This window comes from Euphorbia lathyris, chromosome 5 (genome assembly GCF_963576675.1).
Source record: "Euphorbia lathyris chromosome 5, ddEupLath1.1, whole genome shotgun sequence".
In the NCBI taxonomy this organism is placed as follows: Eukaryota; Viridiplantae; Streptophyta; class Magnoliopsida; order Malpighiales; family Euphorbiaceae; genus Euphorbia; species Euphorbia lathyris.
Window position 1 is genome coordinate 2,317,368 of NC_088914.1, and position 27,899 is coordinate 2,345,266.

General features: G+C 36.9%; 1 protein-coding gene and 1 pseudogene across 1 annotated transcript; both read right to left on the reverse strand.

Annotated features, from left to right (window-relative positions):
* Positions 1-144: 144 nt before the first annotated feature.
* LOC136230573 (disease resistance-like protein DSC1) lies at positions 145-11,575 on the reverse strand. The gene is made up of 4 exons (XM_066019693.1): positions 11,054-11,575; positions 9,307-9,822; positions 8,582-8,800; positions 145-790 (listed from the first exon to the last, which is right to left on the reverse strand). The coding sequence occupies exons 1-4, from the start codon at positions 11,573-11,575 to the stop codon at positions 389-391; spliced, it is 1,659 nt and encodes a 552-aa protein (XP_065875765.1). The 3' UTR covers positions 145-388.
* A 560-nt stretch (positions 11,576-12,135) lies between these two features.
* Positions 12,136-27,326, reverse strand: LOC136229642 (uncharacterized; annotated as a pseudogene).
* Between the last annotated feature and the right edge of the window lie 573 nt (positions 27,327-27,899).

The following is a 27,899-nucleotide window of genomic DNA, read 5'->3' on the forward strand; positions in this document are numbered from 1 at the left end:
GTTGACAACCTACATTTTCAATCTCTTAGGATTAGGTCCATCGACAAATTCACAACTTGATCGGTTTCCCCTCTACTTTTGAAGCCGTTATCATCATCATCATGACTTCTCTTGCTTTCAACGAATACATCAAGATTATAGACATTCAAAAGAATTAAACTTGGATCAAAACAAATAATATCTACATGATATTAGACCATATTATTACATTTTTTTTATCAGAGCCAACTCTCAACATACAATGTGTTGGTTCGAAGGCGAACCATGCATAAGCTGATTACCCTGTAACAATCTGGTCCAGAATAAATGGGGCCAGAGTGAAATGCCTGAACAACAAGGAACGGTCCTAAAAAATAACAAGGGATGAAACTATGTGAAATTGACAACCTTACATTTTCAATCTCTTGGGATTAGGTCCATCAACAAATTCACAACTATGATCGGTTTCCTCTCTACTTTCACAGTCGTTATCATCATCACGTCTTCTTTTGCTTTTATCGAAGATATCAAGATCCGAGACGTCCAAAAGTTCAGCAGCTCTATGACATTGTAAGAGTTCAGCAACATCAAGACCATATATGATTCTAAGTCCACAATACTTCACCTTCAACCCATTAGAATGAAATGTTGCTTTCAGATTTCCACATTTTTTCCACCAATTCTCGCAATTTAGAGAGCTACTAGGCATGAAGTTGAACCAAAGATGATGAGACAAACTCCCCATTTCAGCAGGAACTTGTGTTGCAGGCCGACCCAAGAACACGGCTTCATCTGCCTTGTTATTCCATGCCTGTAAATACGAGTTCAAAACGGATTATCATCTCATAATCATGTTATATGGTTTATATGTTCACACAGTGTTCTAAAAATCGGTCTAGGACGGGAATTTTTAGAACACTGTCCCGATTTTCGCAAGTCGAACGGTATAAATTGGTTTACTGATTTTTGGCTGGACAACCCTTTTTTAAAATTTGGCCCGTGAATTTTTATGTCAATTTGTTTAATTTTAAATATGTTAAACAACCAAAAACTAAATGAAAGTACTCAAAACATCAAACGTTATTTTGTGGCACGTTTTTATTTTTTAAGGACATTAATATAACAATTATTAGAATATATATGTTCTTCTGTCTTAAATATTTTATATTATTACTTTTTTTTAATGAAAGATTGGGACGCGATTAAGAAGTTAGACATCCCAACTAAGTTGGCACCCCTAACGCACTTAACCAACCCTGAATATTATTAAAAAAGAAAATTACAAAAGGGGGAGAAAATTAAAGGAAACGAATATGAGCAACATTACAAAGGTCATCGAAAACATGAAATTGGCAAAAATAAGGCGCAGAGTGCCGCCAGTGGAGCGCTGATGCAGATTTGCCAAAACAGGCAAGACGATCCGCAGCTTGATTACCTTCCCTGAAGATATGAGTGATTTTGCAGTTCATAGACGAACAACGTGATAAGCAGCTTAACCATTCTTGCTTAACCCTCCATGGAACCGCAGTAGATTTTTCACTGAGCAACTTAACTGCATATGCCGAGTCAGATTCAATCCACAAATTGTGCCAGCCTCTTTCCCAGGCAGCTTCAATAGCAAAGACGATCGCCATCAGCTCAGCCGTATGAGCATAAGAATCGGCAATGGGAAAGGCGAAACATCCCATGACAAAACCTCTTCTGTTTCTGAAAATCCCCCCAGCGCCAGCGATGCCAGGAGCACCCTCAGCAGCCCCGTCGGTGTTAACCTTAATCCAGCCTGTCCGGGGTAGACACCAGCGCACCGTAACGAAGTTCGATTCCGGAGGTGGCCTGACCCGAGACGTTGAAAATGAGGTCCATTTAGGCTCATGGAAGAGGAAGAAGAGACGGTTCAGAAGAACTTGGATTGAAGGGAGTTCGTTTTCAAACACAGCCAGGTTCCTGATATGCCAAATATACCAAACCGTAGTAACCGTCGCCAAGTTCCACAAGCGGCGTTTCTTCGATCGGAAGCCAACCGCTCGAATAACGATAAATAAAGCTTCAAAAGTAGTCACAAAGCAGAGAGTAACCGCAAAGTTATTAAAGACCATCGGCCAAAGATGTCTCGCAATCCAACACGTAACAAAAAGATGATCCAAAGTCTCGATATTGCAATTACACAAGGCACATCTCGAAGCAAGAGAGAAGCCGCGTACCTGAAGATTAACCTGAACCGAAATTTTCCCATAAATTACCAGCCAGCAGGCAAACGAACGTCGGGGAGGGACAAATGCATTCCAGATAAAGCGATTCCAGGGAACCGCCGGCGAAACAGAGCGGAGCGAGCTGTACAGGGATTTTGTCGTAAGTTCTCCCGACATGGAATGTTTCCAAATGCAGGTGTCGGTTCCATCCCGATTACCTTGAACCCGAAGAATACGAGTCTGGACTTGTTCGGGAAGCCGATCCAAGTTATTCCACGAGTTATCCAACCTGTAATTTCGCACCGGCTCAAAAAGAGTGCTCTGATTTTTAGGCGGAATGCCGAGCTGATCAGCGACAAACGGGGATATCCACGAGTCGGTCCAGAAATTTAGCCGGGAGTTGTCTCTGAACCACCACACAATGTCCTCTCTAACTTGTTCATATACCCTCCTCATGGAAGACCAGACCGACGAGTTTGAGATGTATGGATTTGGTAAGCCCGAATGTGTGTGAAAGCGAGTAATCAGAAGCTTAGGGATGAAGTCGTCGCCCTTTAAAAGTTCCCAACTGAACTTCCCAAGAAGTGCTGAATTAAACATACCCATGTTTTTAATTCCCAGTCCACCACACTCTAAAGGTTGACAACAGATACGCCAGGCAACAGTGCAAAGTTTCCGCTGATCCCTATTTCCCGTCCAAACAAAATTCCGGAGGGCTTTATCAATTTTTGTGATAAGCGAGACAGGCCATCTGTAAACCATGAATGAGTGGATCAAAGCTCCCGTTAAAGCAGATTTAATTAGAGTGAGTCTGCCCGCTAGAGAAAGCGCTTGCCCTTTCCAGAGATTGAATTTAGCAATAAAGCGATCCATTAAAGGTTGCAAAAACCTTGCCTTCGGGGCCCCCTGAAAAAGCGGAACACCAAGGTAATTGAAAGGTAAGCTCGCACGCCGAATTCCCAATATGCCGACAAGTCTGTTTTGGCGCTGAATGTTGATCCGATTCGCAAAAAACACCTCAGATTTTCCCAATTAACCATCTGACCCGAAATTGCTGCATAGAAATCAAAAAGATCCTTGATGCACTTCATGTTCTTTAGGGTAGCCCTGGCAAACAACAACATATCATCTGCATAGAGGAGGTGCGAAGGAAAAAAAGCTTGCATGTTATATGTCATAGTCTGAAACTGATTGTTCCTGACCAGCTTAGCCAGCCATCGGCTAAAAAAGTCTTCAGCAATGCCAAAAAGAATCGGGGAAAGAGGATCGCCCTGTCGCACACCACAAGAACAGCCAAAAAACCCCTTAATTCCGCCTCCCAGAGCAATAGAGATTCTAGCTGATCGAAGAACTTCCAAAATCCAGTCTCTAAATTGCAATGAGAAACCAAATGCTTCCAGAACAGCCAAGAGGAAGTTCCAATCAAGTGTATCAAAAGCCTTTCTAATATCAATCTTCAAGGCCATGTTACCACCATAACAGTTTTTATTCAACATGTTAATACCTTCAGAAGCCGCAGTAATACAATGATGAATACTTCGACCAGAAATGAATCCGAATTGATTGTCAGACACAATACGAGAAGTAATAGGGGCCAGCCTGTCTGCGAGAATTTTCGAGATAATTTTATAATTGAAATTACCCATAGCAATTGGCCTAAACTGTTGAATTTCTATAGCATCAGCAGATTTGGGAAGCAGAGTCATAATACTGGAATTCATCCCTGGCAACATGTAGCCCGAAGCAAAAAAACTCTGAACCATCTTACAAAGATCCGTGCTAATTATGTCCCAATACTGTTGATAGAATACTCCCCCGAAGCCGTCAGGTCCCGGAGAGCTATCTCGGTTCAGATCAAAGACTGCAGACCTAATCTCATCAACCGAAGGCTGCCGAGTTAAAAGCTCATTATCCATCGATGTGACGCAAACCGGAATTACCTCAGTGATTGGGGCATGGTCGACTAGAGGCCTGCTGCTTGTGAACAGACTTGAATAATAATCCACGACATGCTGTGCGATCACATTCTCATCGTTGACCAGGACACCATCAATAAGAAGGGTATCAAGAGAGGAATGAGTTTTCCTACCCTTAGCTGCGCGATGGAAATAGCTCGAGTTACGATCCCCCGCTTCAAGCCATTTTTCTCTACTTTTATCCCGAAGGAGTAGCTCCTGTCTGAATAGCTGAAGATCTAAATCTTGTTTTGCTTCCACTTCCTACACACGGTTTACCTCATTCAGACCCTGAGAAGAAATAACTTGCTGTATACTCGAGAGGCGCGAATTTGCAGCTGCTATATTATTCTCAACTCTGCCAAAGATTTCTCTGTTCCAGACCCAGAGCTTAGCCCTTAAAGATTTCAGTTTGTAGCAGAAAAGTTGTGCTGGTGGTAAAGAGACATGAGTACCTTGCCAGTGCGTAAAAACCAAATCCCGCAGCGAGATATGGGTAGTCCACATGGAAAAGAACCGAAACCGGGAATGCCTTACTATACCATTTTTGCAAACTAATAACAAAGGACTATAATCTGATTGGTAGCGGGAGAGAGCCGTACAGCTGATAGTACTCCAGGAATCAACAAAGTCCTCAGACACAAGAGCCCTATCAAGTCTACTTTCAACATGTTCAGTGCCAAACCGACCGTTTCACCAAGTGTACTGCAAGCCTGCATTAGCCACTTCGATAAGCTCATTGTTGTTAATAAAATCACGGAACTCCCTGCAGCTAATATCAGACGGAATGCGTCCGATTTTTTCGTGAGCCCCTGTAATCGCATTGAAATCTCCAATAACCATTTTTTTCTGCTATCATCAATAGCACTGACAGAATCCCAAAGCAGATGTCGCCGACCAAAATAATTGCTGCCATATACAAAAGTAAATTGGGAAAAACTCACTGCAGTACCATATCTAATCGTAATGTGCTGATCATGATTCAAAATGATGTTGCAAAGATTGATATTACCGATTTTGCAGAAAAGCCAAATAGAATTACAAGGATTGCTTTCAACAAACTGTAAGCCAATCGAATTCCAGAAAAACGTAGGAATTTTATCCAAAGTAACCATGGGTTCAGAAATACATACCAAATCCGGATGATTTACTTGACAAATGAGCTTCAATGCCCGTTGAGTCCCAGGGTTATTAATTCCCCTGCAATTCCAATACAACACAATCATGTGTAATTGATAATCGGCCTGTTCCGCCCCTTAGAGCGAGAATATGTATTAGTACCCGACATCTTGGCCTTATCCTTCTTTCTAGTTGTTATCCAGTCAGTATCCACATTTGGAATGTAAATATCATTATTCTGAGGTCGTTCTGAAGAACCCGTCAAGTTACCTTCAGCAACTCGCTCAGCTGTACGAGGAGTATCGGTCTCTGCTGCTGGGAGGTCTTCCTCATCACTGCAGTCTCCCCAACGTTTGGAACCCTCCTCACTTCCCTGAATTTCCAGATTGGCGGCGGGATGAAGAATTATTTGTAAAGTGTCTTCTGCTACTTTGTTTTTTCCGCATCATCTGCGGCAGAAGAAGTGTGAGCTTCATTTGGTTCCGAATGAACATCCAGATTTTCATGTGTAGTACGTGTCGCTCCACTCTTACTTGACTTCATATGCCTCTGCATTTGAGGTTTTACTTCTCTGTTGTTGCGCCTACACTGAGCCGTGGTATGCCCAATGGACGAACAAGTGCCACAAAGAGCCGGGAGCTTTTCATACTCTAAATAAACCCACAACTTCTGATTATCCGTATCCACTCTGAGCTTCGACTGAATATCCCTTGACAAATCAACATCTATCAACACCCTGGCGTAATGGCCAAACTCTCCACTAACAGTATTATGATCGAAACGAATAGGCACCCCTACCACACGTGCAATACTCGCAATGATCCTAGTGTCCCAAAATTCCCAAGGCAAGTTGTAGAAACGTAACCAAACTTGCGCAGAGCTGGACTTGTGTGAGTCCGGATTGAATCCCGGTGTCCAAGGTGAAAACCGAATGATTCCAGGCTTGAGTGAAATGGGACCGAGCCCCCAAATAGTCTGTAGGGCATCCCTATCTGGCATAATAATCTGGTAGAAACCCTTACCCAACGATATAAGCTTCCAATCTATATTTCTCTTCCAAAGTTGATTCAGACGTTGCTTCAATTCGGCATGTTTCCAGGGGCGATCTCCCTTATTCAGAGATATCCTCCCAATGACTGAGTGCTGAAATGCTTTAACTCGTTCCTCATAAATGGCTTGTGGGACTTTAATGGCCTTGAAACCCCCTTCCTCTGAAATTAAAGGCTGCGACGGCGCTGGAATCGCCGTTGTGGTGACTGATTTCTTTACAATTGATGCAAAGGAAGGTGCGGGAGTTGAGGGATCCTTACTGATTGTAGTTTTTAGTTTGCTGTAAGACCTACAATCAAATAAATGGGCGATTGCGAAGGCATCTGATTCGGTTGCAGCGGTGGAAGCAGAAGCCATGGTGAATCTGATGAGAACGGCGACAAAAAAGACAGCAGAGCTAGGTCGCCAGCGGCGGTCGGCGGTCACCGGCGCGCGGTCGGCGGTCGGCCGGCGGTGCAAGGGTCTGATGCTAGCGGTGGAGATTAGGTCATCGCAAGAGAAACCCTAGGTCGCCCATGGTCATATTCTTGAAAATGAAAATATCCATTTTATATTATTACTTTTACATAGCATAATTGTATTTATATATTTATTTATTAAAAGTTTATATAATAATTTATTTATTAAAAAGTAAAAAAAAATACAAATCCGCAACTAATTCCTACGACAGTGTCCGTCCGACCAGTGCCTAACATTTTTTACAACCTTGATTTCACATTATTATATTTAGGATGAAGTACAAAATTAAGCATACGGTTACTGGCACACGTATAAAACCCTACAATATTAGGGTTAACTTTGAATACATGCGGACGCTACGGGAGTTTAGGTGATGCAGACATGAAACCAAACTAGCAGAAATTTGACTTCTTGGATCTATCGTTAATGGAGTATGAAATAGTTGTCTACAACATTTTGTAGATGGAGCAATTTCAGCCTCCATTAACAGCAGTTCCAACAGCATATCATTTTCCGTTAATTTGGTTTCATATTTACACCATCTAAGCTCAGACTCCATGTATAAAATCGAGTAATATCAGCATTAACTTTAGTTACACGTGGACGCTACTGAAGCTTAGGTGTCGCAAACATGAAACCAACCAAGTTAACGGTAAATTGATTTCTATTGGATAACACGTTAATGGGGTCTAAAATTGCACTATTTACAAAACGTTAGTACCAACATTGTATGGTTTTATATACGGAGTCTAAACTTGTTCTCCCCAATAATTATAAAGTAATGTGGCACTTAAAAAAATAAACTTTGTGGTTTGGCTAATTTGCAAAAACAGTCCGGTGATATAAAAGTTCACAAATAGGGAGCTATGTTTTGTGCAGTTTGCTCACTCAAACATTCTGTCAAAAATTGTTGTCAAAGATATTATTATTTACTCCAACAGGGAGAGATCTAGAGCAGTTAAAAAGACTAACTTTTCAAATTACCTAATATATAGGGTTAAGGTGCAAAAATACCCCTAACGTTTTGGGTCAGGAGCAATTTTATCCGTAACGTCTAAAATGGTGCAATTTTACCCTTAACATTGGAAGCTAAGAGTAATTTTACCCCTAATGTTGATAAATTGGGTCAATTTAGACACTACTATAAAATACAAATATTTTTGTTCTTTATTCTGCACCAATTGCATAACAATTCATTCTAAAAAAAGGATTTCATGTTTTTTTATAATTTAATAATAAAATTGGAGATTAATATTTATAAATTCGGTGAATTTTTTGAATTTTTTTGTCTAATTCGTACAAGATAGTATATTTTTATTTTTTTCACATCCCAACATATGTTTGTGATTTGTTACCGATAAAATGATGCACGTGTGGAGTGTAGATGACAAGATTCATGACCGAGAAGACAGTTTGATGAATTATTTCTGAAATTGACCAATTTATCAATGTTAGAGGTAAAATTGCTCTTGGCTTCCAACGTTTGGGGGTAAAATTGCACCATTTTAGACGATAGAGGTAAAATTGCTCCTGACCCAAAACGTTTGAGGTATTTTTGCACCTTAACCCTAATATATAAGGTTTCGCTTTGCAAATTAAATAAACCCCAAATGTTCTTTGACCGAAAAATAAAGTCACGCTGCAAACATCACAAACCTCATACCTCTGTTTGTAAGTTTTTAAACCACGAGACTGCATTTGCAAATCAGACAAAACCACGAATATTATTTTTGCACTTCATCCTATATGATATAAATGCAACAAAACTGAAAATCATATCAAATGGGTCGTATTAAACAGATTATCTCTATAAATCGTGCACAGTCGTACCTGTAAATCGCAGAAAACTGTAGCATTTTCTGTTGACAGAAGTTCATCATCAAAAGCTTCAAGAAGAACACAAATTGCAAATCCCATCCACCTGTTGTTGAACCTATGTGGAGGCAGCTGCAATTTTATTGAACAACCAATCCCTTGATAGTTGAACCATTCTGGAACTTCATTTCCAGATAAACACATTGATACATGAGAGCTTGGACTGTACAAACCCTGTGTTAAAATGAAAAACTATATCAATTACATGATTCTCTATAAAAATACCTCCTAACATTTATAGCTAGGAGCAATTTTACCATTGACGTCTAAAATTGTTCAATTATACCCCTAACGTTGGCAGCCAATAACAATTTTACTCCTAGTTGGGTCAATTTGAGAAATGATTCGTCAAACTGTCTTCTTGATCACGAATATTGTCATCTAGACTTCACATGTGTATCATTTTATTATCATTAGTAACAGATCACAAACATAAAAAAAAATTGTTTGATTTTTAAAACATGTCCATATTAGAGATTTTAAATCCGAACAACAACAGTTCAATATAATTTTACCAACACTAATAATTAAACAGCTAATAACAAAAAGCTAGCAGCAATAGCTAACAACTTACTCCAACTGCAAACAGCTAACAACAACCGCAACAGCTATTAGCTAACAGCTCAACCAAACAGGCCCTCAATGTCAAGAATTAATCTTGATTCAATCACATCATTTACCTTCTCTTCCAAGAGCATTAGGTTTCCAATAGAAGTGTATTTTGTCAAGACTGTTGCTCCACAACCAAGCACAGAGCAAGATTTAAGAGGATTACCAGTAATGTCTTCAAGCCAAAACTGAATGCTGACCTTATTGAATTTATCAAAATCATGATTGTTTGCGAGATGAAGACATGGATCGTATCCAAAGAATAAATGTTCATCATTGACAATTCTTGTATCATACCAGCTTCCAAAGTAGCTATGGTGATCATTGAATTCTCCATTCTCATTTTGGAAATGGAATCTACATTTCACTCTGAAACCAGACTTGCTGCCACTAACACCTTTGAATAAAATAACACCACAAACAACAAAACCCAGGAAGTTCTTTGTAGACCAACCTGAAGGCAGCTGGATTTCAGTTCCAAAGCTTGGACAATTTAACCGCATCACTTCATATAATTCACATAATTCCAGATTGTTGTGAGATCTAGGGAAGCAAAAACTAGATTCTCCTACTAGTATAGAAGGTACCTGCAGCATGATACATATTAAAAAGGGTGATGATAGCTTTACTCAATGAAGCAGAAATAAAAAGAAAAAAAGAAGAATGTTGAGGCCTCTAATCTTTACGACTTTTGTTGATTAAGTTTATGATATTTGCACATACTGAGCACCTAGTTAACAAGAAAGAACATCAAGCTCGACTAAAAGCAATGGAATGACTCATTTAATCTTACATCTGAAATCATATTGTTGAAGTTCAAATTGAGGTTTTTCAGTTTTTCTGTAGCCACATCATATATCATACATCATACATATAAAAAGTTGATTTCAAACTCTTAAAAATGCGATTCCAAAGGCAATGGAATGAGTAATGCACTTTTAACCGAGTTTGATGTGTTAACTTTTAGAAAGCTAAAATAGAAAAATGAAGACTACATTTTCACTCATCTTATAGTGAGTTGTAGAAAAGAGGAGCCATACATTGCGACCTAAAGCAGTGTGGCTCATATCCAATGATAAGATTTTCTACTAATACGAAAGGGGCTACCCATCTATCAAAGGTATAAATAGAGTACCAGCTATCAAGATATTGGTCGAGGTAAGGGAAGAAGCCGGCAAAGCCAGTGCTTTAGCTCTGTAAAGAAGCTGTTACGGACAAGCCCCGGGCTCCTTAAAGGGGTTCTCTTTCTAAGAGAGCATTCGATCTTTCTTTGAGTCAGACCCTGAACCCACCTATAAGATCCATACGATCAGCCTCTAAAGTACTTCCTTGTCGCTCCAATCCCGCATATTCGAGAAAAGATTGATTCGAGTAGCAATCTAGCTGCCCTTCCTCACTGACAGCGTTCTATCCTACTGGGGTCGATTGTACAGGGAAAGCCATCACTTGTCTCTAGCGCCTGCCAGCAAGTCAGTCAGAGCTAGATTTTACCTTGGATGTTAGCCCAGAGGAAACCTCGGAGATCATACGTGGGTTTCCAAAGCCCGGGCAAGGCGGGCGGTGTCCATCTTTCAGGGCCAGGGATGATAATCGATCTGAATGCCAAAATTCTAGCTTAATAGTATTTCTGCAGCTTTTCTGTTGCAAACGATTCTCTGCAATTCTAGTTTTTAGCAAAGGTGTCATTCTTTAATATGATATTCACGATTAACTTTCTTGGTAGCAGGAAATTATAGTGTGTTGTGATTAGAATTGACTCGATGTGCCGAATTGAAAGATCAAGAGCTTAATCAACAAAAATTAGAAAAAGAACAATACCTGATTGTAAAGCCTTTTTGCATAAAGCTGAAATTTTGCTAGGGCATATGATTGGATTTGATACTTTTGAAACACATCCAACCTGTAACAACTAGTGAAAATGAACTCAAAAATGTTCCCATTAGCTCCCTTTGGATCCATTGATACTGAGCTCAGATTATGGCAACCGTGTGCGTCTAATTTTGCTAGGTTTGGGGGAAGCTCAGGCAGTGACCTGAGATGAATGCAGTTTCTCACACCAAGATATTGCAACTCAAATAGCCCATTGAGGCTTGAAGTTATTTCTCTAAAAGGATTTCCACTTAGATCCAAAGCTTCTAGTGCCGATAAACAGCCAACGCAATGAGGCACAACATATAAACCGCAATTATCGAGATATAGCTTACGCAGGTATTGTAACTGCAATCTTTCTTCAGGAAGATTGTCAAAAAACTTTACATCATAATGGGAAAGATGTCTACAGTTTTTCAACTGCAACCTTGATAGTGCCTTCAACTTTTGAAGTGGTGAAGGCAGTTTCATTATAGCAGTTCCATCTAGATAAAGATATCTCAAAGGACAAAGTACGAAAAAAAATGCTCATGGTTTGCCTTATTTGTAAATAGAGGTCTGTGGTTTAAAAGTTTACATATGTGGTATGCTTTTTTTACAAAAACAAGATGTTTAAAATTAAACTCTAAGTAATTGATGACAATAAGTGCATTTTTTATTTATTTTTTTCAATTACATTTATACGTTGACAAATAGGGATCCCAAATTCAAATTGCAACTATGTAAAATGAATTTAAATATCAATTTAGTTCATAAAATGTCATATTAGTAAAAAAACGTAAAATTCCACCATATTATTTATTGTTTCAATTTAGAAAATTGTTTTTTTCGGGAGTTGTGTTTTGCTGATATGTAAGGATAATTTTTTTAAGATAAAAATGTCTTTGGTTGTAATTAGAACTTAACTGTGTAATTGTAATACTTTGTTTTGTAAATAAAGCATACCACAGACCTTTATTTGTAAACTTTTAAACCACATGTCTCTATTTGTAAATTGGGCAAACCACGGGCATTTTTTTCGTACTTTTCCCTTATCTCAAAGCATTCATGTCCTCCAAAATTTCTGGGAAATTGTCAAACATACAGCAGCCTGAGAGATTAAGCATTTGCAGATGTTTCAACTTACAAATAGTGCTTGGAAGAGTATGTAAGCTGGTGCAGTTTTGCAGATTCAGTTCAACAAGATCGAAGCAATGCTGTATAGACGAGGGAATTTCTTCTACTGCTGTGCCGTCTAAAAACAACTTCTTGACATGCATTGAAACCTCTGGAAACTTTGTGATGCTAGAGCAGCCAGAGAGAACCAGATGCTCTAGATATACCAGATTATAAATATCCCTCGGAAGATTCTCTAGTCTTTTGCAGTTCATGAGATCCAAATGGAACAGCTTAGGGAGAAGACCAATTGAAGAAGGGATCTCTACAATTGCAGTCTCGCTCAAGTACAAGTATTTCACTTCCCCGCAAATCTTTGGAAATCTGGTAATTTTCGAGCAGCCAGAAAGATCGATGATCACAAGAGATTTTAACAAATGCATACTTTCCGGAAGACTGTGCAGCTGTTTACAATCCTTCAGATTTAATACAATGAGTCCGCTCATCTTCCCAATTGATTCAGGAAGTACTTGTATAGCTGTCTCACTTAGATTTAAATAAGTTAAGTTTTCCGTGAACTCAGGAAACCACCTAAGATTTGAGCAGCCAGAAAGATTAAGAGTTTTGAGAGACCTCCATTTGATGCCAGTCGGGAGGAGCATCAGGCTTGTGCAGCATCTCATGTCCAAATCAATAAGTTGATCTAGAAACCGAATTGATGGATGAATTTCTGCCAAGCTAGTACAATATGCAAAATTCAAGCTCTCGAGATTCTTCGCCAGCGAGAGGTCTGGAAATGCGAGTAAGTTCGTGCAATTACTGAGATTCATCTCTTTCAAACTCACAAGATGCTGCAAAAACAATAAACTGGCTATGACTTCAATAAATTACCTGTACTCCTGACCACAGTTCCTTTATATTGCTGCATGTCAGGTTAAGTTCGACTAGATTTTCTGCTGTAAAATTTGAAGGCATGGAGCGTAGTGGGTATTGTTCCCAATGGAGATAGCACAATTTATCTGATAGAAAGTCCAGGCCATCAGGAAAATACAATTTACAGTTGTTTTCAGATGCAGAATTGTAGATTTTGAGCAATCTGAGATTATGCATGTTGGCTAAGGCTCTGGAGCTCAAATTCACTTCGGGAATTTTAGATGTATCTAAAAATATTCCTTCAACCTTTTCAGTTCCCTAAAGATCAAAGTAACAAATAAATAAAGCTCAAGTTCCAAACGCAATTAAAACTTCCAAAATTTATGAAGTGAAGTGTATACATAAATATGTATATATGCAAAGCTCTCACCAGATTTTTAGTCAATACTTGGTAGACATCAACATGACTCCACAATCTACTTTGTTTACCGAGCTCTTTAATTGATTCTTGGCGAACAATTCCATGAGCCATTTCTTGCAACAAGTCATGCATCTCTAACTTGTTTTCGACAAGTGTAATAAGGCATTTATCAACAAGAACACTAACTCCAATACTAGATGAGAAACCACAACCATCCATTATTCTCTCTACAAAATCAACTTGTTGCCCCTTAAAGAAACATGCAATATCAAGAAATATGCATTTCTCCTCTTCATCCAGTGTGTCAAAACTTGCCCGCAACACGCTGAAAATTTCAGGCGGAGGGATTCTACCAAGTTTATGCAGTGCACTTTCCCATTCTTGTTTCCCTCTGCTAAATAAAAAAGATCCCAAAACTTTGAGCGCCAAGGGATTTCCCTGAGCATAATTTATTGCCCTTGCAGATAGATCCACATATTCCGCTGCAGGATGGGTTTTCTTAAAAGCATTCAAACTGAATAGTTGAAGAGCTTCAGCATTATTTAACCCTTTAACTTCATATAGCTCATGAACTCTATTCTTCAGAACTTGCTTATCTCTAGATGTCACAATAATTCTGGTACCCAAGCCAAAATCACGTGTTTCAATGAACTCATCTAATTGGTTTACACAATCCACATCATCCAAAACAAGCAACACCTTTTTGCGTTGGAGGATGTCATCCACATCTTGACAAAGCATTTTTCTTAGACCAATTAGCCCACTGCGTACAGATTCTTCCTTAATATTTTTGAGAAAGCAACAACCTTCAAATTGACTTGAGAACTTGTTGAAGATAACTTGGGCAATAGTTGTTTTACCAATGCCACCCATACCCCAAATTCCTAGAATACAAACTTCTGGCATCCCAAGATGTAATAACTTTGTAGTTTGTTCAATGTGCGAGTCTATTCCAATCAAGCCCTTCAAAGTTCTAGAGTATGTATGGTTCAATTTCTTCAATACATCGTCCACAATTTGTTTCACAAGTTTAGCCTCAGACCTATTTTAAAAGGGAAAAAAGGGCAGAGATGGAATAAACTGTAAGAGAAACAAATTAAGAAAACAATGGAGTTCCTTTTCTTTTTTACATTGATATCTTCTTTCAAACATGTAATTTCGATGACTAAAAGGCATGAATTACCCCATAACTTCAAGAAAGGATACTCTGAACCATTGTTTCAATTCAATCTAGATAATGTTTATTCACTATATAAAGTCAGTTGATACAAAAACGACAGTCAGCAAATTTATGTCTATGAATAGAAGGAACGGAGACATACCGGATATCCTGAGAGGCAAATCCAGATAAGCTGGCAACAGTCGTCAAGTCAGCTCTCCATCTGGGCAACTTCTTCAATTGGTCTTTAAATTTTGTCTGAAGCTGAAGAAGAGCATCTGCAAAACACCCACTTTGTTCTTCCACTTCAGATGGTTTTACATGGTAGAAAACTGGTAAAATAGTGTGACCAGGAGTCTCCTTGCATTCAAGAATTTTAACCATTTCATCCAAACACCATGGAGAGGATGCATAGTTCTTCGAGAAAATGATAACAGAAATCAAAGAATCTTCAATAACTCTCAAAAGGGAAGGAGTTATTTCTTCCCCTCTTTCAAGATCATTATCAATGAAGGTCTTTATTTTTTTACAACACAAAGCATCATAGAGATGACTAGTAAAATTATAACGGGTGTCTTCCCCGCTGAAGCTAAGAAACACATCATACTTCCTTTTAAGTGAAGAAGCAGAAGAAGATACCATTATGGATAGTTATACAAATTAAAAGAGCACTTACCTTCCAATTTCCAAAGATCAGAAATGAAGATAAGAGATGAGCCGTGAAGGAATGAAATTTTTACTTGCAGATCTTTAGTTCTGATGTGATGATTTGATTTCAATGTTAGGCTACTGCAAAGAGAGGAAGAAGTGGGTAAAGGCTAAAGATTGAAGACTTTGATCAGTCAACGCTAAGCTTATCTTCTATTAAGTTCTTTCAAACATATTTCACATTTTCATCTTTTTGTAATGTTGTCAAATGGTAAAAAGACCGTTTTTATCTAATTTTATTCTCGATATGAAACTTGAATCTCCTCCTTTTCTTTTAGCTGAAAGAGCCAATTGATTTTTTTGGATTTTTTGGGTCAAGGTCAGGACCTGACCTAATGTATTTAGCCTTTTACTTTTCAATATACATTAATTATTGTTTAGCATTAACATTTTTACGCACATTTTAAATTCCTTTGGATAATAAATTACTATAGTGAAACATGAGCAATCCTGAGCTTCTTCATCTTCAAGAAGGTTTTGGCACTCAAGTAATCAAGTTTTCATCTTGCTGATCCAATAGCTCATTCAGGATTATGCCTCAAAAAAAACAAATCCCGTTTCCTAAAACACCCAAACCAAACACAAATTGGTAGACAATAATCAGAAGAATGTTACTAGAATAACCAATTACATAAACTATAGGCTTAATATTTTTAAATCCTATGTACTTATCTAAAAAAATCAACTATTCCTGAACCTTAAAAGAATTGTATTTATCCTGAACTTACTTAAAGTTACTCATTGATTCTAGGCTCCTGAACTTTTTTAAGGTGATCTATTAGCCCCTGAACTTTCTTAAAGTATACACGTTTCAACTTTTACAAAATCTTTTTTTACTTTGTCACGTGGATTTTAGAGGGTTAATAGGTCACTTTAAACAAGTTTAAAGGTAAAGGGAACAATTAACTTTTCCGGACGATAACAAGTTGCTACTGATATATTAGGCTTAAATCGTATGTCATGTACTGTATCATTCATGATGAGGCAAATAAAATCATTATGAAGCCATATTCAGCTTCATTGTCCAGGCTCTTCATGAGATTCCTGACAGTTACAAGAAAATATCCTTGAGTTCTCTCATTCCAGTTTCTGGTACATTCTACAACTTGTAAGTAAAATCTGGCTTAATATATTTGTTGCTACCAGTGCTTGGCTTAAAACTTCAACTGCCCTAAACTTTTAAAAATTTCAAATGACTCCTATCATTGTCCAATTGCATAATGACTGTCTAATCCTATCCAATTGCATTCAATAACTCTTATTCTTGTCCAATTGCATTAAATAACTCTTATACTTGTCCAATTGCATTCAATAATTACAAAACTTTAACTGCCCCGTACACTTTCAAAAGTTTCTAATTATTTGTGTATTTAGAATTTTCATTTTGATACGTGGTGAGTACTTTGACACGTGGCGGAGCATGTCCTCCATTTTCCGCCTCCAACAAATTCTATTAAAAGGTACAGGGTTATTGAATATAATTGAACAAGAATAGAGTATCATTTGTAACTTTTCAAAGTTGAGATAGTTGAAAGTTTTGGCCAAGTACAAGGACATTACCTTCTCGAAATGATCGAGGACTAGGCCTTCAGTTTGTTTGTGACCCTAAACATTCAATGACACCATTAATATGAAACAAACTGTTAAATGAAAGAAAATCCAAAGCTATTGAGGTGATTACATACCTCAAAATGCAGACATGATGCTTAGATCAATCACCTCGAAGAATTCCAGATTTGAAGGCGTGTGGTTCCCATTGATGGTTTAAACACATAACAATGCAAGAAAAACAGAGTACGAGTGTAAAACTTCCACACATCTAGTTTCATTTCACAATACTTTTATGGACAAAAGTTACAGCAGTTAGACAGAACATATTATTCCACAGTAGTAGAACATGTATCTCAACTAATACAAACCAAACTTCTCCACATTTCTGGTAAATACAAGTTGCTCCATTCTTTTACTTTCGTAACATTAATTTCAGCAAATCACATAACAAATATTAGCAAAATATCATGCTGATGTCACAGCAGATGTGTTAAGTACAGCCTTCAGAGATATCAAGATTAGAGACATCCAAACGAATGAAACTTTGATCAAAGCAGATAATATCTACATGATATTAGACCATATTATTACTTTTTTTTTATTAGAGCAGACTCTCAACATACAATATGTCAAAGACGTACTATATATAAGTTGATTAACCTGTAACGACCCAGTTCAGAGAAGATGAAAAACGACCCAGTTCAGAGAAGATGACACCACTTGAACAACAAGGAGGGGTCCTAAAAAATAGCGAGGGATGTTGACAACCTACATTTTCAATCTCTTGGGATTAGGTCCATCAACAAATTCACAACTCTGACTGGTTTCCCCTCTACTTTCGAAGCCGTTATCATCATCATCATGTCTTCTCTTGCTTTCAACGAATACATCAAGATTATAGACATTCAAAAGAATTAAACTTGGATCAAAACAAATAATATCTACATGATATTAGACCAGATTATTACATTTTTTTATCAGACCAACTCTCAACATACAATGTGTTGGATCGGAGGCGAATCATGCATAAGTTGATTACCCTGTAACGATCCAGTCCAGAATAAATGGGGCCAGAGTGAAATGCCTGAACAACAAGGAGCGGTCCTAAAAGATAACGAGGGATGAAACTACGTGAAATTGACAACCCTACATTTTCAATCTCTTGGGATTAGGTCCATTAACAAATTCGGAACATTGATCGGTTTCCCCTCTACTTTCGAAGCCGTTATCATCATCACGTCTTCTCTTGCTTTTATCGGACATATCAAGATCGGAGACGTCCAAAAGTTCAGCAGCTCTATGACATTGTATGAGTTCAGCAACATCAAGATCATATATGATTCTAAGTCCACAATATTTCACCTTCAACCCATTTGAATGAAATGTTGCTTTCAGATTTCCACATTTTTCCCACCAATTCTCGCAATTTAGAGAGCTACTAGGCATGAAGTTGAACCAAAGATGATGAGACAAACTCCCCATTTCAGCAGGAACTTGTGTTGCAGGCCGGCCCAGGAACACGGCTTCATCTGCCTTGTTATTCCATGCCTGTAAATACGAGTATCAAAACAGATTATCGTCTCATAATCATGTTACAGTAAAACCTCTATATAGGAATACTCTATATAAGAATAACCTCCAATTTGTTATAAAAAAATTCGGTCTCAACTTGGGCCGGTTATAAATAAGAATAACCTCCCAAATGTTAATTGTTATACATAATCCAAGTCCCACCTTTAGAAACTATACCTCTATATAGGAATAATTATGTAAATAATGTATATATGTATTAAGGATTTAAACAAACTTTATTAAAAAATTTAAAAATTATTGAGATTAAATATGAGTTGGCACACAAATTCCAATGTGTCAAACAACGTTGCATAATTACTTTTTGAATAATAAAAATTAGAGAGTTCTTATTGTTGTTAAATTTATAAACTTTAAGTGTTGATTTTTTTTTTTTTGGTACCAAACTCTATATAAGAATAACCTCCTAATTGTTATACAAATTGTCCGGTCCCAAACGTATTCCTATATAGAGGTTTTACTGTATATGGTTTATATATTGGATAAATAATTTATTAGTCCTCATATTTTGATAAAACACATTATAAAATCCCTATCTATGTTTTGTGCAGTTTGCAAACTCAAACATTCCGTCAAAAATTGTTGTATCCCAACAGGGAGAGATTTAGAGCAATTAAAAAGACTGACTTTGCAAATTAACTAAACCACAAATATTGTTTGACTGAAAAATAGACTCACGCATCCTTTAACTGCAAACTTCACAAACCTCAGACCTCTGTTTGTAAGTTTTTAAACCACGAAACTGCATTTGCAAATCAGACAAGTATTATTTTTGCACTTATCCTATATGATATAAATGCAAGAAAACTGAAAATCATATCAAAGGGGTCGTATTAAACAGATTATCTCCATAAATCGTGCACAGTCGTACCTGTAAATCGCAGAAAACTGTAGAATTTTCTGTTGACAGAAGTTCATCATCATAAGTTTCAAGAAGAACACAAATTGCAAATCCCATCCATCTGTTATTAAACCAATGTGGAGGCAGCTGCAATTCTATTGAACAACCAATCCCTTGATAATTGAACCATTCTGGAACTTCATTTCCAGCTAAACACATTGATACATGAGAGCTTGGACTGTACAAACCCTGTATTAAAAAAAAAAACTATATCAATTACATGATTCTCTATAAAAATGTAGGTCAATTGTATCCGCGGACACTAAAGTTTCCGGTTAGGGATGGCAACGGGTAAGGTACTCGCCGGGTAGTGCCAATCTTAAACCCTTACCCATTTATTTTTTAATTACCCATACCCGTCCCATTTAATTCGCGGTGTTCCTTACTCGTTAAGAATTAATACATAAAATAAAAAATATTACAACTTTAACAAAGTATAAATTTAATAAATCACCCATAAATCATCAATTTAAAAATTAAACAAATATGTTGCGTAATAGTAGGATATGAATAGTTTAGGATTTCTCTTATATGATTGAAACTAATAACCAACTCTGTATATTAACTTATATATGTTTTAATCTTAATCAATAATAATAAAATAGCTTAGTGGTATCACTAAATGGTTGAAGAACAAAAGTTTGTGGGTTTGAATCCCACATTTTACATCGGCTTAATACCTTCCTAGCCCCCTCAAGTTGTCCCAATTCTGCAATTGACCCTGAACTTAGACTTGTGACAGCTAACCCCTCAACTTGCTTATTTGGAATAAATAACTCCTCAAATTGCTCAATTGGAACAAATAACTCCTCAAGTTGCTTATTTGGAACAAATAACCCCTAAACCCAAAAAAAACATTTAACATGATATTACATCTAACTAATCTACTGATACATTAACTAAAGGACATAAAAAAACTTCCGAAATCACAAATATTAACCTATTTGAGGGGCTATTTATTCCAAATAAACAAGTTGAGGGGGTTAGTTGTCATAAGTCTAAGTTCGGAGGTGGGACAACTTGGGGGGCTGGGAAGATATTAAGCCTTTTACATCTAAAAAACAATAATATTTTTTAATATATAAAGGAGTTATGACGGGTAACGGGTATCAAGGGTATTCCCATACCTGTCTGTCATGGATAATGTTTTTAATCTCATACCCTTTTATACATGGTACACGTAGTCACATTAGGGTCAGGTATACTAGAATTTCGATCATTTCGATCACGGGACAACATAAGATTGTGCCCTTTTTGTATGTTAAGATTCATATTACTCGCTTCAATTAATGTTCGGGACAAAATTGGACCTTATCCTGAGTTATGAAATTGAAAAATGGAGGTGTAGAAGGAGACCTGAGAGCTGTGCTTTAGCAGATAATGCAGGTAACTAGTCAGCCTGGAGAATGCTGAACTCCTCTTCCCTTTAATCTCAACCAACTGAATCCGATTTACAAACGTTAAAGGTGAATGTTTCGGATCATCTTCAGCACTTAATCCTTCAACACTCAGACGAACGACAGTTGATGAAAGATCCGGTAGAGTTTGAAGCCTTGCGCAATCAGGAAACTGAAGGTTTTCAAGTTCATAATGTCTGCTGACAGTATTAGGCAGGGAAGTCGCCAAGGACGAACAACCAACCGTGCTGAGATACAAAATACTTGATGGAAGATCCGGCAGTGAATTCAGCCTCCTGCAATTATCAACTCGAAAATCTTCGAGATTCGAAAGTCTGCTAATGCTATCAGGCAGGCTAACAATGTTATTTCCGCTGAGATTGAATGATTGTAGCAACGGGAAGCAGCTCAAATCTTTCGGCAGCATGCCTTCTGCCAGATTACAGTAGCTTAAATTCAATGATCTTAAAGTGCATAGAACTGATAAAGAAGGCAGAAAAACCGGTAGATTTAGACTCCGTTTCGGGATTAACCAGGAAAGAAGTAGAAAATTGGTAGATGTAACTTGTTTTGAAGCAACTCCACCAATGTTAAGCTTCTCCAAACATGTCATTTCCCCCAATTTTTGTGGAAGATCATCAAGCTTTGAGCAGCCTTGCAAGTTAAGCACCTTAAGCCGATTCAAATCGCAGATGGTGCTTGGAAGCCTAACGAGACTTTTGCAATCCTTCAAATTCAATTCAACCAGCCTTTGCAGAGCTCCAATGGATTGGTGAATCTCGTATATTCTTACGCAACCTTCAAGATTCAGCTTTTCAAGATTCGGAACTTGTTCGAAGTCCTTTGTCTTAATTAAGTTAACAGAGAAACTAAGATCAATCACCTTCAACATCTTCAATGGCTGCAAATAGTACACAAACATTCTAAATTAAGATCATCGAAACTCAAAGTGATCGTCACTCGAAATTTCGGGCAATAAACACGAAAGACAACGCTTACTCTTTTTCCTTTCCACAAATGTTGAATGTTGCTGGACTGCAAATGGAGCTCAACAAGTTTGTCTGGCTGGAAATTTGATGGAAGGGATTTGAAAGGATATCCATCCCAGTCAAGATATCTCAACTCATTCGAAAGGTAATTCAGACTGCCCGAAAGGCGTAAATTCCCGAGTTTAAGCAACCTAAGATTCCTCATGTTTTTTAAGGCATTTGCACTAAGATGATCATCTTCTTGCTCACAGGAATCTACAACTATGCCTTCAACATCTTCAGTTCCCTGTACATATAAAATCGGGCATAAGTACCGAAATCTCAAGCTTGTACCCTTTTCATAACTTGTTCCGGACATAAGCTGTTCGGACAAATAGGTCTTGAGATAGTCAATTCAAGACAAGTCACACGAGTCAAGAAACAGAACCATAAGTCTAACACATGCATCGACCCGTGCTTTTTCTCGATTCGAGTGACTCGTCTCGAGTTTATAGGATCTCTATGTGATACATAAAAGCAAGTTATTACCGTATCATTTGATAGAACATGATAGACATCCTTATAAGTATGGAAATCTCAAACTTGTACCCTTTGCATAACTTGTTCCGGATATAAGCTGTTCGGACAAATAGGTCTTGAGATTATCAATTCAAGACAAGTCACACAAGTCAAGAAACAGAACGATAAGTCTAACACAGGCATCGACCCGTGCTTTTTCTCGATTCGAGTGACTCGTCTCGAGTTGATATGATCACTATGTGATACATAAAAGCAAGTTATTACCGTATCATTCGATAGAACATGATAAACATCCTTATAAAGCCAGAGTCTGCTCCGTCTTCCTGGTTCTTCGTAGGAGGATTGTCGAACAATTTCTCGCCCCATTTCTTCGAGTAAATCATGCATCCATATTCGATCATTGGAAATGGTAATAAGAGACTTATTCAAAAGAACTTTGATCCCAATCTCCGGATAAAACCCGCAACTTTCCAATACTTTAACGACATAATCTTTCTCCTCGCCTTTGAAAAAACAAGCAATATCCAAGAATATTTTCTTCTCAACTTCCTCTAATCCATCAAAACTTATACAAAGCTTATCCAAGATTTGCTTGTTAGGAATTTCCATCAATCTCTCCAAAGCACTTTCCCACTCATCAATTGACTTACCAAACAAAAAACAACCAAGAACATCGAGAGCTAACGGAAGTCCATTAGCATAACTAACAAACCGATTAGCTATCTCTACATAATCATAATCCGGATAATCATTCTTAAACGCTTTCGAGCAAAAGAGACTAAAAGATTCATCACGATTCAATCCTTCAACTCTATATATCTTCTCCACCCCATGATCCAACAACAAATGTTCGTCTCTAGTTGTTATGATGATTCTACTTCCGTAGCCAAACCAATCATGCATACCGGCTAACGACACTAACTGCTTAGAATCACTCACATCATCGAGAACGATGAGAACCCTCTTGTGACGAAGACGGGTCTTGATCTCATTCATTCCACTATGCGTATTCCACACTTTTTTTACATCTCTTTCCATTAGAGTTTCAGAAAGGAGTTGTTGTTGTAACGAAATCAGACCGAATTTCGACTCGACTTCTCTAACATTTGCAAGAAAACAACTTCCTTCAAATTGAGTAGATAATTCTCCATATAGTGCTCTAGCAATTGTGGTTTTGCCTATGCCTCCCATCCCAAAAATTCCTATGAATTCAACATTATCATCCAATTTCTCTTCTCCTATACACAAGTTCATCATTTCTTCCAAACGTGAATTGATTCCTACAAAATTGTTTGTTTCACTTGAATGTAGTCTAGAACTTGACTTTCTCAATTTTTTTACCACCTCTTCAACAATTTCTTCAATTAGCTTGGACTCATCCCTATAATTAAAGCACAAAAAAGCAATGCATTTAAATGGGGAATTGGATGATTAATCAAGTGGATTTAATTGATATATCAAGTCGAAGGGTAAATTACACCCATGGACACTGAACTTCACTCATTTTCACAGAATGCCCACTAAACTTCAAAACAGAACATACAACTTTCTAACCTTATGGTCATTAAACTTCAATCAACCCCTCAAAATGATAGTTGATGAACTCAAAATAATAATAAAAAAAAAAATCCAATAATTTAAGATATTTTAAGCAACTTTAATTCTTCAAAATTTTCATTTTGAGGTTATTTAGGAATTTGTTTGGTTAGAAGAGAGAGAGTAAATTTTTAGAGAGAGAAAACTCCAAAAATGGTGAATTTGTAAAACAAAAAATGTGGTTTTATGGTAAATTCCGTTCTAAACAACTTTAATTCTTTAATATTTCCATTTTGAGGTCGTTAATCATCATTTTGAGGCATTGGTTAAAGTTTAGTGGTCATAATGTTAGAGAAGGTAAAGTTGACTGCGTTTTAAAGTTTAGCGGTTACACTGAAAATGAGTGAGTTTAGTGGCATGGATGTAATTTATCCTCAAGTCAAATGGTCAATTTTTCCTCCTATAACAATAATGCATTGACCCATTAAAATATAATAAAAAATGTTGAATGAATGTTCTTGCAACCTTTAGTTGAAGAACATGACAAGTAGACATCACCTGATCCATACCACTCCAAACTTTCATTTTCAAATCAATATATTATAGTGTCACATGATGATCTTAAAACCCAATTGGCCAAAATTAAGGGTAAAATACATTTATGACCCTTGAATTATAGGTATAGCCTCTGAACTTTATCTTGTGACATAAAATTCTTTAACTTTATGTTTTTTAACATTAAAGTCTACATCAATAAAAACATATTAAAAAATTAAGGGTTAATATATATCGGTATTGTCATATATGTCCCTATATCAATCAAATATATTTTCATATTTTTCAAATGACACAAAAAAAAAATGACTCTTATCACCACCACCTCACCTGTCACCCCACCTATATCAAATAAACAGCCAAATATGCCCTCGTAATTATTAATGACAGACAAATATATCCTCAATGGTGTGATGACGAGACTAACAAAATTATGCCAAATAAGCCTACCGTTCAAATAAGGGTATATTTGTCTATCGTTAACAATTACGATGACATATGTGTCTTAGCCCAAACATTAACGAAATATTGACTTAAACATCCTTTACTTCTTTTTTTTACCCATGCCTTTATAAAATAAATAAGTATTTGATACATAAATTATGACAGGTTTTTGTTGATTTAGACTTTAATGTAACACCAGTGTAAATTTCAATTATAATTGGGGTCAAAAGGTATTTATACTGGTGGTAACTAAAATAGGTTTTGAAATCACTTGTGACAACCTTTTTTTTTTTTTTTTAAATACTCATCACTATGACAACTTGCTCCACCAGAATAACATAAGCGACATGTCAAGGACACGTCATAAGCAATTATTAAGGAGCAGCCGATAGAATAATTCATGGATATTGGTATATACCGCAATTTTTTTTTCACCCACCGCTCTTTTGACATTTATGCCCTTATCATAATTTTTTTATCAAAAACCAAAATTTTTTTTCCTCTCTTTCTCTCCCAAAACTAAAAACCCTAATTGGACAAAAATGGACCCGAGCATTTCCGAAGACCATGATTTCGTACACGAGATAATCCTACGATATAAATTTAAATTAAAATTTCGTTTATTAAATTTTGAATTTTTTTTTTTCAAATGGATTTGGCCTAAACGGGCAGCGCGCACCGTTCGCGCCGCTCGTTCCACCGTACGGTGGAACGAACGGCGCGTGCCGTTTCCACCACGGGTGGAACGGGCAGTTCGTCCGTTCCACCCATGGTGGAAACGGCACGGCCCGTCCGTTTAGGCTAAATTCATATGGGTTCCGCCTCCGATTCGGAGGCGGAACCCGTGATTTCGGAGTAATTTTTTAAAAAAAAACCTTACTGGAGCATTCATGAAGCCTTTACCTGCTCCTGCCTTTGGCGGCATGTCGTTTTAGGTCGGGTTTTTTGAAAATCCAAAAAGCTAGAAAGGATTTGAGAGTTTTGAGTTTTTGAGTTTAAATTATAAGGAGGGCAAAATTGTTAAAAAAGTGCGGTAGAAAGTATAACCATGGCGATATATAGCAGCCCACATAATTTATTTAAACTTTAAATGACTTTTATATCTTAGACTCATAAAAGATCAAATTGAATTTTTGAATATTAATTGAGGATCAATTTAAAGAAACTGATGAATAAAGATATTTAATGAACGATATACCATTATTAATAAAATACTTCAATAAAATTACCAATGAAAAACTTTTTTGTTTACCGTGTTTTAGGCTTAACATATTAGTATTTTATTGGAATTTGTCTTAAAAAACTTTATTAGTCTCCGAATTTTTAAAATATCTCAATAGTCTTTTAACTTCTATAAAATATTTAGTTAGTTCTCTCAACTTATATAAAATGTAATTAATTAATCATTCGAATTTAAAAAAATAAATTAAATATGGAAGTTGTATCGCACACGTCTTGAAAAAAAATAAAACGAACAAAATCAGGTTATATAATTTTAACATTAGAGAATATAAGTTTTATATTTGAATTTTCTTTTAATTTATCATCTAAATTATATAATAATATTCTAAGATGCGTATATAGTTTACTTTCTTTTTATAACCGGATAATTAATTAATTATATTTTACACAAATTCAGAAGACTAAACAATTTATATATACTGAGGGAGTTATCAAAACATTCTGAGAATCTGTTATTTAGCTTAGAGTAAATTATTAGGCCGTGACTCGGCGACTAGTATAGGATAAAAGTTAGCACTCCGGAAGTAAGTCGTCGTTCCTAGTAAATTTATTGACGGAAATGTTCGTAGATACTTATCTTCGTATGCTCCTTAGAGAAGGTGACTGGAATTTAATGACGGAAATGTACTACATTCATAATTAACAGTGTAAAATTATATAATAAAGCAAGTTTTAATAAATCATTAGCTGAATCAACATTAAATTAAACCCAAATTCAAATAAGAAACCCTAACCTGTTCTGTAAATCCCATCCACTAAGATTAGCAAATTCGGTCGCCGCAATTCTCCATCTCTTCACTCTTTCGACATCGCCTCTGAAATCGTCTTCATGCTTCGCAAATGAATCCCCAAATCCTCCACTCTGTTTTCGCACTTCCGATGGATCGACATGGTAGAAAATCGGCAACACGATTTGCCCTTTTCGTTTCCGGCAATCAGAGATTTCCACAAGCTGATCCAAACACAGAGCAGAGGAAGCATAATTTCTAGAGAAAATAATAATGGAGATTCTCGATTCTTCAATTGCTTCGGAGATTTCTTCTTTTCTGTCTCTGATTTGATGAACTCCTCCGTAATAATGATGGAAGGTGTTGATTCCTTTTTGGTGTAAAGTAGAGTAAAGATGACTGCTGAATTTTTTGCGAGTATCTTCCTCTTGAAAACTGAGGAAGACCTCGTATTTCCATGGAAGAGCAATAGAGGAAGAAGATGAAGAAGTCATGTTTTTGATAGAGAAATATACAAATGCTTGATGGATAAAAACGGTTGAGCATTTACTGTTTTTATAGCACTAATTAAGGGTAAATTACACCTATGGCCACTGAAATTTACATATTTTAACATTATGACCACTAGACTTCAATTCTTAATGATATGACTACCGGACTTTCCACTCAATTTTAACTAACTTCTCAAAATAATCCTTAACGACCGCAAAATGAAAATATTAAAGAATTAAAATTGTTCAAAACGACGTTAACGGCCTCAAAATGAAAATATTCAAGAATTAAAATTGTTCAAAACGACATTTACCATGAAAACACATTGTTCAAAATAGATACCCTTCAATTCGGTCCTAGGCACAAACTGACTTAGGTATCGGAGCGGGTTCGTCGGACTCCGGTCCCGTCTGACCTACGTTACTGTTTGGTAGATTGTCAATGACGTCGGATTAGTAAGGCGCTTTGGATACGTAAGCAGAATCAGGTAACCAGTTACTAATTGGTTTAATGCATTATTTGTCTTTTAATCTTGTCCGAAAAATTTGATTAACCTCCTTAACTTTGAAAGTATTTCAATAGCCCTTTCAACTTT

Bases quoted from the DNA above. Each gene is read 5' to 3' on its own strand.
- LOC136230573 (XM_066019693.1), bottom strand. From the start codon at position 11,575: ATGAAACTGCCTTCACCACTTCAAAAGTTGAAGGCACTATCAAGGTTG. The intron at 9,823-11,053 runs GTATTGTTCTTT...ATCATGCTGCAG, and splicing joins CAAAAAGGCTTTACAATCAG to GTACCTTCTATACTAGTAGG. The intron at 8,801-9,306 runs GTAAATGATGTG...ATTTTAACACAG, and splicing joins TAATGCTCTTGGAAGAGAAG to GGTTTGTACAGTCCAAGCTC.